The sequence below is a fragment of the Protopterus annectens genome, chromosome 4.part0 (genome assembly GCF_019279795.1).
Source record: "Protopterus annectens isolate FY-2018-M chromosome 4.part0, PAN1.0, whole genome shotgun sequence".
NCBI classification, from domain to species: domain Eukaryota; kingdom Metazoa; phylum Chordata; order Ceratodontiformes; family Protopteridae; genus Protopterus; species Protopterus annectens.
In genome coordinates, this window is record NC_056733.1 from 716,594,393 (window position 1) to 716,612,919 (window position 18,527).

General features: G+C 38.6%; 1 gene segment (V, D, J or C); it reads left to right on the plus strand.

Moving 5' to 3' along the window:
* Window positions 1-11,586: 11,586 nt before the first annotated feature.
* LOC122800293 lies at window positions 11,587-12,185 on the plus strand. The segment is given in 2 exon segments: window positions 11,587-11,667; window positions 11,797-12,185. Coding segments are annotated over 2 exon segments (438 nt in total).
* The last annotated feature ends 6,342 nt before the right edge of the window (window positions 12,186-18,527 follow it).

Consider the following 18,527-nt stretch of genomic DNA (forward strand, 5'->3'; position numbering starts at 1 on the left):
TCCTACCAATGCATGTTATCACGTTTACTGGTAGTGAGCAAACCCGAACAATAGTGCTAACCGTGTTTGCATGACAGTAAGTGGAGAGCAACAGTGCCAAACAGAGAGAAAAGCAGTTTTGGAAATTGGAACGTTAATCTGATACTTGGCATTAGTTTGAGGGTTGTCTGCTGCTGTAATTGATAAGTGATTTAACTTTGCAGAAATGTACTGGTAGCATACATTTTATGACCTGAAACAAACTTTGTGTGGCTTTACACACTGATAAAATTACATTTTATAATGTGGGATTCAAACCTATGCAAAAGGGACAAAACATTTCATCATCAGTGGTGATTTTTCATCCTATCCACAGAAGAAGTACTTCTCAGACATGCTCATTATTTACAAATCAATACACACGGCAGACTGAAGGGTTAACCATGTATGCGTGTGACCTGACAAAGCCCTGATTTATACATCCCTGTGTTATGAATATTATTGAAGTCTGAAGACCATTGAAGGCCAGTGAACACAATTATGATTACAGAAACATATTAGGCAGTATACTTTCACTCACACAAATAATTCATATGAGTTTATTAAAACTGAGTGTACAACCCGTAATACAATTGGGAGTGTGTAATAATTTTTTCATGAGAATTTTAAAATAAAGTAAAATGGAACAATGGTAACAAAAATTGGAATTTACTGTATTAGAACCCAGGATCATCTGTATTGCAGCCTTACACTTACACCTGCTGCCCCAGGAATACTTAAAACAGAGATGGATATTTTCATATTCATTCTTAACTTCTGAGTGTTAACCTCTGCACAACAGCGCTTAACATGTTCGTGCAGTGCCAAACCATAAAGGATACAATGTATCCATTTAGAATTGTCTACTGTCTGCTTCTTCTCTGCAGGTGTTCAAGACCTGCAAGTGTTGCGGGAGGTTGCTGTCATGCAATGCCTCTTAGTGACATTATACAATGGAAAATAAAAGATGCAACAATGCATCCTTTTTGAAATTGAGAATGTCTGCATCCTGTCTATAGGTGTTCTGTCTGCTTTGTGTGTGGGCCATTAGTCCACATTTGTTCAATGGTAAGTGGCATGCAAATGTGAGAAGCAAAGCTAAACTTGTTTTCTCCTTGTGAGAAGTGCTTCTTAAGTTTGATCCTTAAAAGACAAATGCGGGACTTGAAGTGTGGTCTACAAATAGTATATACTGTGTTGTTCGCCATGTTTAGCAGATATGCTACACACATGTGATTCACTGGTGTACTTTATGTATTGGTTATCACAGACATACAGTACATGAAATTTATTGTATTTCTCTGTTTCCTCTGTGCTAAGCCTCACATTGCGCAAATACTAGTATTAATACATTGGATCCAGACACATGCTCGACTAGCATATACCCGAATCACAAAACATTGAACACACTTACACAAAAGAGCTTAACATCAAAAAGCGCTTTTGTGTATGTTTGCCTTTTTCATAGATCGGACTACAGTGCGGTTAAGGGAAAATTCCCTTTTCCCCACTGAAGTGCGATCTCGGAGTGAGAATATTAAAGTAGGGAAGTTTGGGGGGCACAGCCCCCCTACAGAAATGTAGATTTGTTTTTTTGAGCTACACATACACGGAAGCGCTTTTCGATGTTAAGCACCATTGTGTATGTGTGTTCGATGTTTTGTGATTCAAACACATGCTAGTTGAGCATGTGTCCTAGATCCATATATATATATATATATATATATATATATATATATATATATATATATGTATATATATATTTATATATACATATATTATTTATATATATATATATATATATATATATATATATATATATATATATATATATATGTCTCTAAAATGAACACTACAAAATAAATGTTAGTACACATGAAAGATTTTACACAAGTCTCGATTTGAACTCTCACACCAATGAACCTACAAAACACAGTAAGGGTATTTTATCCCTCTTTGCCACAGAAACAGCTTTGCAGCAGGAATGAAAATCCATTGTACATACAAGAAATTCAAAAATCATCCACAGTATAGACAAGATATATGGCACATGTGCACTTCTGAGTAGTTTGTACATGTATTATTTCAGATGTAGGGCAACGAGTGATCACACAACCATTTATTATTATCTATTTTTGCAGAAATATAGCTCTGTCTTATTTTTGTAATGTATTGATTCTTCTCTGATCTGAGAAGTAGTCTGAGACTTGCAGTCTGTAAGGCATTCTGTATCATAGTCATTAAAATGTGTGAGGATATTAAATGTTAATAATATACAGTTTCCAACAAATGCAGGGGAGGTTGGCTATTACTGAAGAGAAATTGTGAAATGTGTGTTGCTTACTAACATTTAAAACCTTGATATAATTACTTCTACACTTTGTAAGTCTAACTTGGCTGACACACCCTCTGCAGGTAAGGGAGTCTAAATTGCTGTTGTATTTTCCTTTTCCCAACCTTTAATCATTGACAGTTGCAATCTATTAGCAACAAATACTGAGGGAGTGCCTGCACTATGTTTACATGTGCTACCCTGAGCCAAGAATTTGGGATTCAGCAACTCTAATGAGTTCAAACCTCATTTGCATATTTATCATGCTTACAGACATGAATCTACACTATAAAAAAAGGGAGCCATGTAGCTAGGGCACCAGAAGGTGAGGATACTTTTTTATGTGGTTAACACAGAATACAATTGCTATTTTTTCGAATTTATCTTCACAGCAGTCTGCTGATCTTGATAAAGTCTGATTGCATTTTTCAATTATATACTGGATCTGCTCATGTCACTAGGAAAAATATATATCTATATCTCTCCCAATCTCTCTTTCTCTGTATATATATATATATATATATATATATATATATATATATATGCAAGATTAGAAACTGATATTTTTATCTATATTTTTGTCAGGGCACTTTTACTTTCTCAGATGCACAGGCTTATTAACTTTCATCATAAGTGTTAATGTTGCAACTGTTTCTCTTCACACTATTCTATTGTTATTTCATTAAAACTTAAATGTCATATATTGTAAATTTCAGAGGGGTGTTAGCCTTTGGATGGCCCATTAACACCTCTAGGGGAGTGCTAGCCACATATAAAGGTGACTAGCAATTGAATAAAAATGAATGTTCTGTGGTAAATGTGTTATCATGTTTTTGGGACAGTTTTTTGATAGCACTTATAACAATTCACTGATATTTTATTCCTTTGTTTGGTACAAAAATGTCATTTGCCTGTTGTTTTGGAGGTGGAAGCCCGGTTCCATTTCTGTGTTGGCACAACCAAAATGTTTTTACATAATTTTGCTTTGCTAATGCTACTCCTTGCTTTGGATCAAACCTTGATTTGTGTGTGACTGTGATATGTTACAACCACATGACCTTTTTTTTTATATTTGAATAACTTGAACGTTTTTGGTTTATCCAGTGGATAATATTGAAAATCTAATAATATGTATTATATCTAAGTAGGACTTTTATTTATGTGATATTTATGTGAGGTATCCTTTTTTTATGTTTTTGTCACCTAGGTCTATGGTACCCAAGCATTCCAGTCCCCACAAGCCCCTCTTCAGTGACTATGAAAAGAATGCAATATTCCAAGTATTTTGGTAACACAGTGCCTTTTTGCTTGAGAAAGGATGTGGGCATATGTCTAGAAGAATGCAAATATGGAACCAGATAGTGAATGATGTGAAGGTTGTTGGGGGATGCAGCAAGACATATGATCAGGTGCATCATAGCGTCACTGGCATGATTTCATCAGCCAGGAGGAGAGCAATTGCAGTAGCCTGTGGGCAGCTGGCTACAGGGGGTGCAGCTACAGAGTCACCACTGACACCAAATAAGGAGTTCCTGCCCACTGTCAGGAATCCAGAGAGCTCAGTGAAAAGTGTACAACAGCATATGATTGATGCTGGTGCTGTTGTTTCAGGGAGGACAAATGCCCTAGGAGGAGCTTCCAGGTAGGCTTACCTATGTCAGTTGTTAAATATTTCTTCTATAGTAAAATATTGAAAGCAATACTTAAGTTGATTTTGGAATTTTTTTCTGGAGGGGGGACTAGTTATAGATTGATACAGTTAGCAACATGTTCTGGTTTATTACACATGGGCTTAGGGTGGACATGTCTTCCAAGTTTCAGTTAAATGTATTATTAATGGACATATAAAGGCCCCCAAATTTCCCCCCTGTGTTATTTTTTATTGTGATGATGGTGTCCTTACATTTTGCTTAACTTCTTCCAGGACCATCCTCCCTAGCAACTGTGGAGTCATCCGCACATGGCAAGCAAAACAGTTCTATTTCAATACTGAAGAGGATTTCAAAGAAATATTCATCTATATGTGTGAAGTGGGTGTCAGGACTGTGTGCATTGCTGTCCCATCTGTGATAGTGTCAACAGTGTTAGTTTTTTAGCATATATTGAACTGTAGTAGTGTAGCTATTCATTTCTTTTCTGTGTTTGTTGCTTATTATCACAGGTGATCCTCACAGTGGAAGTGTAGGACTCTTACCACTTGATGTCAGAGTATCAACAGACTCTGTTGATGATGGCAGCCAAACACAGGCACAGTCGGGAGATGCAGAGGTTGACATTCAGCCATCCCCTGCAATTCCATCGGACATAGCCAGTAGGCCTGTGCCAACCGATTCCAGTGAGCCCTCAGATATTGGAGAGGTGGAGGGTGAAGCATTTGATCAGGATACTGTGGATGCTGCAACATCAGTGCCTATTGACTCTGGCCATAGCCAAAGAGTAGGTAAGGTGCCACACACAGGAGGATTGTTAGGGTTGCTCGGAGAAGGCCTGCTGTCCATCTTCCACCTGATCCTGGTGTGTCTTTCTGTGCCACTCGACATGTGTTTAGAACCATTATGTAAGTGCAGACATGCTCCAATAGGGCCTCTGAGAAAATGCTTAATATTATAGATGTGGAACAGGCTGATGTGTGACTGCCTTCACTGTGCTGCCAATTAAATCAATCAGATGAATAACACATTGGAATGGGCCATGTCTGTGATGGAATGTCTGCTGGGAGGGGGGTTGGCATCCACTTGGGTGTAGGTTGGCTACATCACCTGATGTTAGCCAATGTGGCCATGCTCAATCACTCTCTCATAGTGGCACTACTTCCACTGCTTCATCAGTGGTTGAGATGTCTACAACCAGATGTGGCTGGCCATGGGGTTGTAGTTCTGGACATACTCATAAGGAGAGCTCATCCAACAGATATCCATCACATTTGAGTAGTAACAGTGCATCTGACCATGGGCATGGACGTACCAGTGCAACTTCTGGCAGAGCCAGTTCTTGGGGTTGTGGATGATGATGATGAACTGTCTCCTTTACCATACATGGCTCACACCTGTCTGACATACCACAGTGTAGAGATAACAGAGAGCTTGCCTGTGTTCTTGCAGATGCACACCAATTTCACCTGGAGTGCCCATACAGACACACATGTAACAGTTACATGGGTCAGTTGTGACGTTTAAACCTCTTTTTGTCTCACTAGTCACTTCCTTACTCACACGCACTCACCTTTTGTGTCAGCCTAGGCCTCCTGCCTCTCCCCCTGCATACACAAAACACCCTGCACAAATGATTATATCTCTGCCATATCCTTGTTTTCTATTTTTTGGATTCAGGGATACATAAGTCTTGTGTCTGATGCTCAGGTTGCATAGCTGACTTAGTGCTTAGTATATCTGTTTGTGATGCAGTTTTGCTAATTATACTGCTTTCTTACAGGTTTTTGTAATGTTTACGTGCCTCCCAAACTATTACAGCAACAAAGCTGGTCCAAACCATAAATAAAAGTGGGACAAAAGGCTGAACAATAGGAAGACTTTTTACATAATTTGGTCTTAAAAGCATAGACAGTTGATAGAATAACAGTTTCTACATCACTATTTTTAAGATTTTTATGAGGGATAAGAAGTCTGAAACTGAAAGGTGTGTCATTAATTTCTAACTCCTCTATTTAATGATTTGCCAATACAAAAGTATGAGGCCAAACTGTGGACATTCTGTGACAATCATTACTTTTGAGAGGTATGAATGTGTGAATCTTTGATGCTTGAGGCCTATTACTTGATAGGGGAAATGTGTTCACATAAGTCACTGCTGTCACATCTTGAAGTCATTGCGGTAAAACTCAACTAACTTTTACTTACTTACATACATACCAAGTAACATTATGCAAGGATATGCCTTTCATTTGTATTGTTACAATTTTTTTTCTATTCCAGGTTTGACACTTACCTTGTAAATCCAGCAGATGCTACAGTTTTAGTTCAGGGCTGACTTTGTCTGATGCTAGCAGTATAGAACCATTACATAGGTAAGTAAAGGTTGTGAGCATTGCCTGGCATCAATGTTACTATATGTATGTGCATAGGATGGAGGTTTTAGCCCCTTAGGTGGTGAGTAAGTGTGCTATGCATTGCCTCTAGCCAATGAGAGGGCATATCGAGCACACCTACATTTGCCTACATTAATAGTGGCTTCTGGTTCCCCCTCTGATTACTCACCTGCATGTGGCTGTGGTGACCTTGCCAGTGGTGGTGGGATATGTGGCCCTTCCTCTTGGTGTTCCTGCTGAGGATCTTTTCTCAGGATAATATTATGAAGCATGGCACAGACTATGAAGATTTCAGCACATGTATGGGGATTGTACTGCACGGCTACCCCAGATGTATCAAGGCACTGGTACTGCAACTTCAGCAGCCCAAGCACACACTCTATGATATTTCTGGTTTAAGCATGTGCTTCATTATAGTGTTCTTCAATTGGTGTGTGATAGGCGTTATCAGCCACAGCTCCAGTGCATAACCTGTATCCTCACTAAATAACCCTGTGGGATATTACCCCAGTAAGCATGTCATACAGTTTAGAGTTGTGCCAGATATATGTGTTGTGGTAACTGCCTGGGTGGCCAGCATACACATTCAGGGTGATTCCCTAAGTGTTATTCACAACTTGGCAGTTGAGTGTAAGCCCTTTCTATTTATGTACACCCTTCCCTGTTCCCCAGGTGGTGCTTTGATCTCAGTATGTGTACAGTCTATGGCACCCAGTACTTCAGGGTGGTATGCTGCAGGCTAGAACTCCTGCATATTTGTGGTCCTGTCCTCAAGGTGTATGGGGAAATATATGTGGTCACTGGCATGTTGGGGCATAGCATTCAGAAACTGATGGAAAGTCCTGGATGATGATTCCCGTGACACTCCCAGCATATCCCTGCTGGTCTCTGAAAGGTTCCTGTAGCTAAAATTCTAAGTGCTACACATATCATTGTCTCCAGTGGTATTGGTTCCCCTCTCTTTGCCCTTGCTTTGAGTTGAGGATGACAGAGGTTGCAGAGTTCCTGTAGTGTGTCTCTATTCACAGTCCTCTACAATTTCCACATTATGCAGATTGTGAAAAGTTAAATGGGGTCTATAAACCTTCTCCTTCTTGGCCATGGTCTATTAGCAGCAGCAGCATCATCATCGTAGACTTCAGCCTTTTGCACATACATATGAATTAAAGCAACAGCAGCCCCTAACATAGTTTCTGTGTACAGAAGTTTCCGTGGCTGTATTCCAACTGTTTTTTGAATTTGCAAGGAAAACCAGAACTGAGTTCACATGGTTGTTTTATAGCTTGTTGAATAGCTCCTCCATCTTGGATTGGTTGATTAGCATACAGTTCAGCCTCTTACACTTTAATTAGCACACCACAGTGTTTACCATGTTTGCACAGCTCTACACACCGTGTAGAGCCATTTACTGAATCCAGAATGGTGTGCTAACATGTGTACATCACACCAAGATGTGGACCTTGTAAGTTTTGTTGAATCTCCCCTATATTTAATATATATAATTCTATTTCTTTTAATCACATTTTGAAAAAAATTATTGGCGAATACATTAATCTAAAGTGAAAAACATCTAAAACAAGTCATCACAAATATAAACAATTTATGAGAGGAATTTGCCCCCCAACCTCCCCCAGGAGGTGAGGGCTCACCCTCCACACCCCCAGAAAATAAATAAACTACCTTCATGGATGCACAACTGCACAGAATGGGGAAAACTGTTTATTTATAGTACAGCTGACATGCTGAAGTCTGACTGCAATATAATTCAATCACATTCACCACAGATGTAAATTACCAAAAAAAAGGTGGCAATATGTTCTCCGACCAAACGAATGATATCCATATATATGACTACCTACTACATGGCTGTCAGACAATCTGTTCAAACATAGTCTGTGATGGTGGTTAGAGTCATCAAAAAGAATACAGTTCAAGCAGATACGGAGGGAGACATATTTTTGCAAGATCACTGAAAACCAGGGATGGGGGAATTTTTCCCCTATCCATGGTATTTTGCAATCTAGGAGTTGGTATATTTGAGTGGGACTGGGTATTGTGGATCCAGTCCCCCACAGGGTGGGGTGCAGGGCCCTCCATGCAAAAACACTTATTTTAGTTCATTTTTTTTAGTTTTCATAAAGTCAGTTTTTAAACAGATTTGTTTGAAGAAATAGACATCAAGGACATTGGTAAGAGGTTATGTTAAAGTTTGTCCTGTGTAGCTGTGTCTAATGCATTCATTCTCTGGTTGAATAATTTACTTGCTAGAATATCATAGCCATGAAGTGACTTTAGATCTTGTCTGAAAACTGGCACTGCCGCCTTTGCATTGTCTTCAGAAGCAAATGAGAAATAAGTTTGAATTAAATTCTGCTTATTTTTCAATATCTTACTATGAAACAGCAAAGAATAAGTTCCCAAAAAGAAACACAGAACAGCTGTTCATAAAAATAATATAGTAGTTGATGGTCATAGTACATAGTATTATATGTGTACTAATAATGTGGCATTCAGAATGTATGGTTTAAATATTGGTAAAGCCAACAGGTGGCGCTCTAGCACCATCAACCATTGATATTATCGGCAGGTGTCAGCAGATTGACTCAAGTGTAATGAACCATGTGGTACTATCGTACATATGATGTCATGAAGGCTGTGAGCTGTAACGCAGAAAATACTTTCCCTTTCCAGACCTGATTCTGTACAGAAGAAGCCTAAATTCATTGTTTATTGAAATGTGCTTTGATACATTTCCGGCAGTGTTATTTGTAATTATACTGTGGTAAAACGGTTGGGGTTATATGTTAACTAGCTTTACAGTTTCACATAATTTTAAGGCAAAATTTTCTTGTTGATCCATTTTCCTTCTGCCAGGAGAGCCCGACCTAACAGAAAGCTTTATTAATATGGAAATATGTTTGCGGATCTAACTCACCATAGTATCTGCACGCTCTTCCTTCTATCACTCACATCCACAGTTGCAAATTACTAGTTACATACAAAAGGAAGCCAGCTGATTTGCAGAAAGCTACTTAATTTATTAACCATTGAGTTATCAGAAGTTATTTTTTCACTAGTTCAGTTAAAAAAGTTACATTTTAACTTGTGGGTGTCACTGTCAGAAGACACAATGGCACAATAATAGCTTACAATATGTAGTATAATTGGTGGCCGATAAACTGGGCAGCTATATCTTTTTCTGTTTTCCATAATCCTCATCTTACAGCCATTTTACCTCAGAAAGTCATTCCATTATCCCTAAATTCCATCACATATGAAAACAGAAATGTTATGCAATAGGTATTATTTGTCCATGACTCAACAGGTGGCATGTTTGCCTTTAATGTTTGGACGATCAGAATGCTGTTAGTTTACAAATATGCAAAATAAAAAAGAAAGAAAAAAGAAAAGAAAGAAAAAAAAGGAAAGAAATGTAATTTATCAAAAGAAAAAAAAAAGTGGTGGGTTTCCTGATGTCCCACACAAAGCAATCTTGGTCATATGAATACTACCTCGGGTGCCCCCTGAAAATAGACTAATCCACTCAACAAAAGCAAATATGCAAATAAATAAAATAAAGATTAACTATTATTTACCACATTATCTGCATTTTATTTTAGTCAGAATAGAAACAGTAATGTAAACTCACAAGGTTCTTATATATGATAAAGCTTCTGTGATCTATAAGCAAGTTTTCTGTGAGAGTGTTCTAGTACCTAAGGACAATCCACACAGGCTACTAATAATCCTGTTTTAACTGTGTATACAGCTAACAGATGATAACTGCTGTTGTTAGCAAGATTACCTAGAACAGATACTCCATAATGTCTGTCTGTCTGTTTGAGACATTATCCCAAAGAAGTACTCTGTACAGCCTTTGGAATGGAATTCCTATCAGATCACTCCCCAGGGTGTGAGTGGCAGCTGTGTTTTGAAGTGATGCTGGAACAAATCATTTATGCAATCTTAACAGCTAATGACACTGCAAGAGGGAGTGGAAATGAGACTACAGAATGATGCATGATGTCATCTGACCTGATAAATGGTGCAGTTTAGCAGTACTGTTATCAATAAATATTAAAGTATGAAAGTGTTCAAGAGATGATTCAGGAGGAATAAAAGCATGTACTTACTAAGCATGAGGGGAAAAAATAAGTAAAACAAGGAAATGAGCTACTGGAGAAGCTGAGAAACTGAGGTGGTTAACTATTTAATTTTTTTTTCTAAAAACTGAAATAGTAGTAAGACCATGAATGCAATGTGGAAGTCTGTTCCAGATACTTGGGGAAATAGCTGAGGGGACCTTTTGATCTAACTAAATTAGAAGTTTTGGCCACTGTGAGTCTCAGATTTTCGGGAGTTATAGTGTAGGAATATTAAAAAAGAAATGGACATAAAGAATGGTTTTATCTCATAAGCAGTGGTATAGGTTGGGATTGTTATAAATTAAAGTGGCTAGAATGAAGGTACTCCTTCATGTAGGAGGTGAATATTTTTCCTATGTCAAGAAATGGCAAGTGGCATTGTTTTTTTTTTCTTTTGGAGTATGTATCTTACAGATTTCCTACAAGAAAATTTGAATGATATCATTTTAGTTTCTTTTGGGTCAGAATGAAAACCCATATCCAAGGATGGCAAAGAGACCATGACTGTCTAATTTTCTTAGGAACTTTATTACATATGAAACAACATTGATGACATTTGCAACTAAAGGTAAGCAAGCAAAAATCATTGCCAAAAGACAGTTCTTCCTTTAGTTGGTATTGTTGGTTTCTTAGCCTATTAAGAGTTACTAGCTGATTGTCTCCTTCATAGCCCCCACCCCCTTTAAAGACGAAATTGATTATGACTGTACCTTCTGTGGTACATAACTCTGACTGCTTTATTTCACTTCATATCATCTGAGCATTTAAAAAAGTTGTTTTGGTTTCACACAGAAATCTTAATTACCAGTAAGAACATAGAAACTGGTACCTGGTTCTGATCCACTGGCTTATATGCTGATGTCAAGAGCATAGCTGCTTTACCAATCAGGGGTATTATTTGTTTAGAGTCCTTCTGGACGCCCACAGGTAGGAACTAGTGCATGAAAAACCAATGAAAAAAATACTGATTTGCATGAAAGACAGATATCAGAATGTCTGTCATTTTTAAAGAAAACCACTACTGAAGAACGGCAGAAAGGAGTTAACTTGAACTCACTGACATCTCTTCATACTGTTTATGATGAACCGAGTTCTTGTGCTCACCCTGGTAATAGCAGTTTGGAAATGTAAGCCATTGTATTTTAGATGTAACATTCTGTATTAAAATGAAATACTTCTAGAAGTGATTTGTTTTTATATTTTTACATGTAGTAAGTACAGCTTCATTGAGTCACTTCTCATTCTGTATTTTCTAGGTTCCTTTGCCCAGCGTCACCTGACTCAGCCTTCCACGATGTCAGTAACTCATGGTGAGACTGTTAAACTCTCTTGTACCATCAGTGAGGGCAGCTTATACAATACTTTCTGGTACCAGCAGAAACCTGGATCAGCTCCACGATTCCTTGTATACTATTATTCTGATTCTGATAAAAGCAAAGGTGAAGGTGTCCCTGACCGTTTTTCTGCAACTAAGGATTCTGCTAAAACAACTGCCATTTTAACTATTTCTGGGGTGCTGATAGAGGATGAAGCTGATTATTACTGTGCTAACTGGCACAGCAGTGACCAACACACAGTGACAGAATCACAGAGGGAACTAAAACAAAAACCTTCCCCATCACTGAGTCTGTGCAAACACATGTAACTAATCATTTATTATGGTTCTTGCATGTGCCTCTTGATTTCTCCTTCTATGACTGGCAGGCTTAGATGTTTTGTAAAGCATTTTCATTAATTCATTTAAATAAATAGCTGTGTAAGGGGATTCATTTTATACTTATTTATTACATTTTGCTACCAGAATAGTATGCATCCCAGAGGAAATTATCCTTTTATTTGAAATTTTGTTAGAAGACATTGTAAAATAAATACAGAAATTACAAAGACCAAAGATGGTTGAGTTCAACAGGGCATCATATTGTTCATATACTAATAACACACATCTGTTGCCTGTTTGCTAAGCAGCTGTGACATAGAAAGTGACATTGATAATTCTGAGGCAAAGGCATGCTGTTTTCATAAAATATAACCATTTGCAGGACAAGGGCTAATATAGTTTTACTTAACAACAGAAGAAACTGGTAACTCACACATGTTCCTATTTTATGACTGAGTAATATGAGTGTTAATGGGGGCTGTAGTACTTGTAGTATATCTGAACAAGAGAAGTACAAACAGATGTAATATACGTCAACATGAAAGTACCAGTAGATGTAATATACCTGAACAGGGAAGTAGCAGCAGATGTAATTAGTTGTAGATGGCATTAGCTATACTCATTCAGAAGATATAGCAAATCACCCCCCCCCCCAGTTCTCCATCAGGAAATAACCTCCACCACTCTGCCACCAATTACCACTGATGAACAGGTTACCACTGCACTCTCTAAAGCTTAAAATATGGCTTCAATGGAGCCTGACAATATACCAGGTTGCCTTTTAAAAGGCTTAAATCAGGACTTGTAAGGCCCATTAGGATATCTATTTAACCACAGCCTCTGGACTGGCTTTGTCCCAATAGAGTGGAGGACAGCAACAGTCATATGTCTGCATAAAGGGAACCATCTACTGACTTGGGAAATTACAGACCCATACGTTTACTCGTCTGATATGTAAGGCCATGGAAAGAATAATCATGAGCCTGATAAATAATGGCATAGGAAACCTCCAAACACTGAACCAGCTCAATTTTGCCTTGTCAAGGGCAGGTCATACCTAGTAAATTTGTAATGAGAAAACCACTTTTCAGCCACGGAGATAGGAAAAGCTTCCAAATTAAAATCTCTGGCAAAAAGCATTTAATAAACAGATTAAAAATCACAAAATCACAAAATAGCTGTTAGAGGACAAGCACTTTCGGCAAACTGCCTTCTTCAGATCCATAAACAGCCTTTAGAAACAGGAGAATAAGTAGATCCTTTCATCCAATTAAGTTATTACATCATTTCCTGAGGCTTCTACCCATAAGTCAGGGTTTTAAAGGGACCATGCCATTAAGTCCGGGCTGCTTCTCTGCTCGTGGTTCTGCTATCCACCTCAGTTCTATTACTTCAGTTTGATTTTTAATATCCCCATCTCTATTGCTAAAATCCACTTTTTCTAAGCAGGAAAATAAGAATTGGTGAGTGGGATGTGTATGCGCATGGCATGCTAAAGCATTTGTTCTGACATCCAGTCTGATATCACTATAGTGTGGCAAAATCGTCTCTTTTTAAATATTTTATTTGTCTTCCCTACATAGAATGCTGAGCAACTGTCACATCTAGCTACATAAATCAAGTAATTTGATTGTAACTTGGAAGCTTCTTCTATCTCCACACCTGAGCAGTGATTTTATTACTCATTTACTTTATCATCTGTTCTATTGGTGAGCTGACATTTTTATTTCTCAGCATACCTACTAAATCTGGTGGATTTCTTTGAGAAAGTCACTAAGGCCATGGATGAGGGTAAAACAGTACATATTACCTACCTCAGCCTGATCAGGGAAGTGCAAGCAGGGGTAGTGTACCTGAACATGGAAGTACAAGCAGATGTAGTATACATGAAAAGGGAAGTACTAGCAGATGTAGTATATGTGAGCAGAGATGTACCAGCAGATATAGTATACATGAATATGGAAGAACCAACAGATATAGTGTACCTGAACAGAGAGATACTAGCAGATGTAGTGTACATGAGTAGAGAAGTACCAGCCAAGGTAGTATACCTGAACATGGAAGTACCAGTGGATATAGTATACATAAAAAGGGAAGTATCAGCAGATATTCTATACCTGAACAGTTTAGTACCAACAGAGATAGTGTACCTGAATAGGGAGGTACAAGCAGATGTAGTACATCTGAACAGGGAAGTAACATCAGATGTAGTATATATGAACAAGGATGTACCAGCAGATGTTCTACACCCAAACAGGTTAATACCAACAGAGGTAGTGTACCCCAACAGGGAAGTACCAGCAGGTGTAGTTTTCCTGAACTGGGAAGTACCAGCAGGTGTAGTGTATATGAACAAGGAGGTAACAGCAAATGTGTTCCTGAACAGGGAAGTGCCAGCAGAGGTAGTGTACCTGAACATGAAAGTACCAGCAGATGTAGTATACATGAAAAGGAAAGTAGCAACAGAGGTATTGTATCTTAACAGGGAAGTACCAGCAGCGGTAGTGTACCTGAACAGAGAAATATCAACAGATGTCATATACGTGAGCAGGGAAGTACTAGTAACTCTAGTATATGTGAACAGGGAAGTACCAGCAGGTGTTCTATACCTGAACAGGTTAATATCAACAGTGGTAGTGAAGTACTAGCAAATTTTGTGTAACTCAACAGGGAAGTACCAGCAGGTGTTCTATACCTGAACAGGTTAATACCAACAGAGGTGGTGTACCCCAACAGGGCTGTACAAGCAGATGTACTGCATCTGAACTGGGAAGTACCAGCAGGTGTACTATCTGTGAATAAGGAAGTAACAGTAGATGTGGTGTACCTGAGCATTGAAGTACCAGAAGATTTAATGTAACTGAACAGGGACATACCCGCAGTTGTAGTGTACCTAAACAGGGAAGTACCAGCTGACATAATGTTCCTGAACAGGGATGTACTAGCAGGTGTGTGAATATGAGCAGGAAAGTACTAACAGAGGTAGTATACCTGAACATGGAAGTGCCAGCAAATGAAGTATACTTGAACTGAGAAGCAATAGCAAATATAGTATACATGAACAGGGATGTACCAGCAGATGTAGTATATGTGAAGAGGCAAGTGCAAGCAGATGTAGTATACATAAACAGATAAGTACCCACAGATGTTCTATACCTGAGCAAATTAGTACCAATATTGGTAGTGTACCTGAACAAGGAAGCACCAGCAGATGTAGTGTACATGAAGAGGGAAGTAACAGCAGATAAAGTATACATGAGCAGGGAAGTGCCAGCAGATGAAGTATACATGAATAAGGAAGGACCAGCAAATGTAGTATACCTGAACATGGAAGTAACAACAGATGTAGTATGCATGAGCAGGGAAGTACCAGCAAATGTAGTATACATGAACAGAGAATTACCAGCAGATGTTCTATACCTGAACAGTTTAATACCAACAGAGGTGGTGTACCCCAACAGGGATGTATGAGCAGATGTAGTGTTCCTGAATTGAGAAGTACCAGCAGGTGAAGTGTATGTGAACAAGGAGGGAACAGCAGATGTTGTGTACTTGAACATGGAATTACCAGCAGATATAGTGTACCTGAACATGGAAGTACCAACAACAGTAGTATATGTGAGAAGAAAAACACCAACAACTGTAATATATGTGAAAGGGAAGTACCAGCAGATGTTCTATACCTGAAGAAATTAGTACCAACAGAGGTAGTGTACCTGAACATGGAAGTATCAGCAGATTAACTATACATGAAAAGGGAAGTACCAGCAGAGGTAGTATACCTGAACGTGGAAGTACCAGCAGGTGTAGTATATGTGAATAAGGAAGTACCAAAAGATGTTCTATACCTGAACAGTTTAGTACCAACAGAGGAGGTGTACCTGAACAGGGAAGTATCAGAAGATGTAGTATATATAAACAGGGAAATAACAACAGGTGTATAATATGGGAACAGCGAAGTATCAGCAGATGTTCTGTAGCTGAAAAGGTTAATGCCAACAGAGGTAATGCACCCCAACAGGGAAGTACCAGTAGGTGTAGTGTGTTTGAACAAGGAAGTAACAGCAGATGTGGTATATCTGAATATGGAAGTACCAGCAGATTTCATGTACCTGAACAGGGAACTACCAGCAGATTTAGTGTAACTGAACAGGGAAGTACCAGCAGATGTTCTATACCAGAACAGGTTAATACAAACAGAGGTGGTGTACCCCAACAGGGAAGTACCATTAGGTGTAGTGTGTTTAAACAAGGAAGTAACAGCAGATGTGATATATCTGAACATGGAAGTACCAGCAGACTTCATGTACCTGAACAGGGAACTACCAGCAGATTTAGTGTAACTGAACAGGGAAGTACCAGCAGATGTTCTGTACCAGAACAGGTTAATACAAACAGAGGTGGTGTACCCCAACAGGGAAGTACCAGCAGGTGTAGTCTATGGGAACATTGAAGTAACAGCAAATGTTGTTTACCTAAACAGGGAAGTACTAGCAGATTTAGTGCACCTGAACAGGGAAGTACCAGCAGAGGTAGTGTATCTGAACATGGAAGTAGCAGCAGATGTAGAATACATGGAAAAGAAAGTACCAACAGATGTAGTATACATGAACAGACAAGTATCGGCAGATGTTCTACATCTGAACAGTTTAGTACCAACAGATGTTTTGTACCTGAACAGTTTAGTACCAACAGATGTTTTGTACCTGAACAGTTTAGTACCAACAGATGTTTTGTACCTGAACAGTTTAGTACCAACAGATGTTTTGTACCTGAACAGGTTAGTACCAACAGGGGTAGTGCACCTGAACAGGGAAGTCCTAACAGATGTAGTGTACGTGAACAGGGAAGTATCAGCAGATGCAGTATAGCTGAATATCGAATTACCAGCAGATGTAGTGTACCTGAATAGAGAAGTACCAGGCGATGTAGTATATATGAATAGGGCTGTGCCATAAGATGCAGTATAAGTGAACAGGGAAGCACCAGCAGCTGTAGTATACGTGAACAGGGAAGTACCAGCAAACGTACTATACCTGAATGGGGAAGTACCGACATTTGTAGTATATGTGAACATTGAAGTACCAACAGATGTACACATGAACAATGAAGTACCAGCAGATGTAATATGTGTGAAAAGGGAGGTACCAGCAAATGGAGTATATGTGAACAGAGAAGTAACAGCAGATCTAGTATTTGTGAAAAAGGAAATACCAGTAGATGTACTATACAAGAACTTCAGCAAAGTCTTTCACTCAGGTCTGCACAAGTGGTTACTTGGAAACTGCAAGGGATAGAAACGGACCTAGAATTAGGCAATCTTCTGTAACACATGTGAAAGGAACACAGTCTTATGATATAATAAACAGTGTCAGGAATAAACTATGTAACTGAGTGATATATGGTCTGATATGGGTCCAGTTTACCTACATGTGATCAAATAAACATTGATCAGGTTGTAATATCCAGAAAATAAACTGAATATATTTTTTATTGTAGTTTGAATATCAAATATTTAATCACTACATGATTGCTGTTTGTTTGAGGCATGTGGATTTGAATGGCAAGCTTTTCCTTTTCCAGCTATTGTGCAGACAGAAAATTATATATGTAAGTTTGGGGGGGGGCTGCAGGGGGCTTGCCACCCTCCACATGGAGGGGATCAGGGTATCTTTCCTCCATGTAATAATTTTTTGAATCTTTACAGGTGGACTATCAGGGTATATATTTTGATCAGTTTGGTGACACTGTACTTTTATGACTATAATTGCTGGTTGTTCCCTTATGTGCAGAATACTTTAAGCTTCTTCAGGGCACAGCAAGGTATGTAGGGGAAGATGAATAAGTAGAAGTTAAGTTTTATGACCAGAGATATATCAGTTGCATCCTAACAGTGTCTTGAAATGTGATTTTATTTCTGATCAGAAAATGAGGTAAGAGGAATGATTTTTAAGAAAAGAAGGGAGGGTTTGACACATTTTAAGGCCAAGGACTGAGAAACATGGTCTGTGCAGTGAAACCTAGTTTGGGAAGTTTGGAGGAGGGACATCAGTGGTTGTATGTTGTTGTATCTTTGAATAGACTGGAGGCTAGTGGGGGGAAATGTCTTATTCTTGATAAGTTTAAATAGCTGAGAGGCGAGTAGAAATTCAGTATGTCGTTTCACATGTGGCCATTTAGCTTTTTCAATGGTTTTGCAGTAATGTTCATTTCTTGGAAAGAGAGTGATGAATCTGCATATGGCATTTAAGATGGATTGATTGGTGGAAGCACTTCCTTTGGAGGCTGCAGCAATTAGAGGGAGACCATATTTTTGCTGAGCCAGTAAGG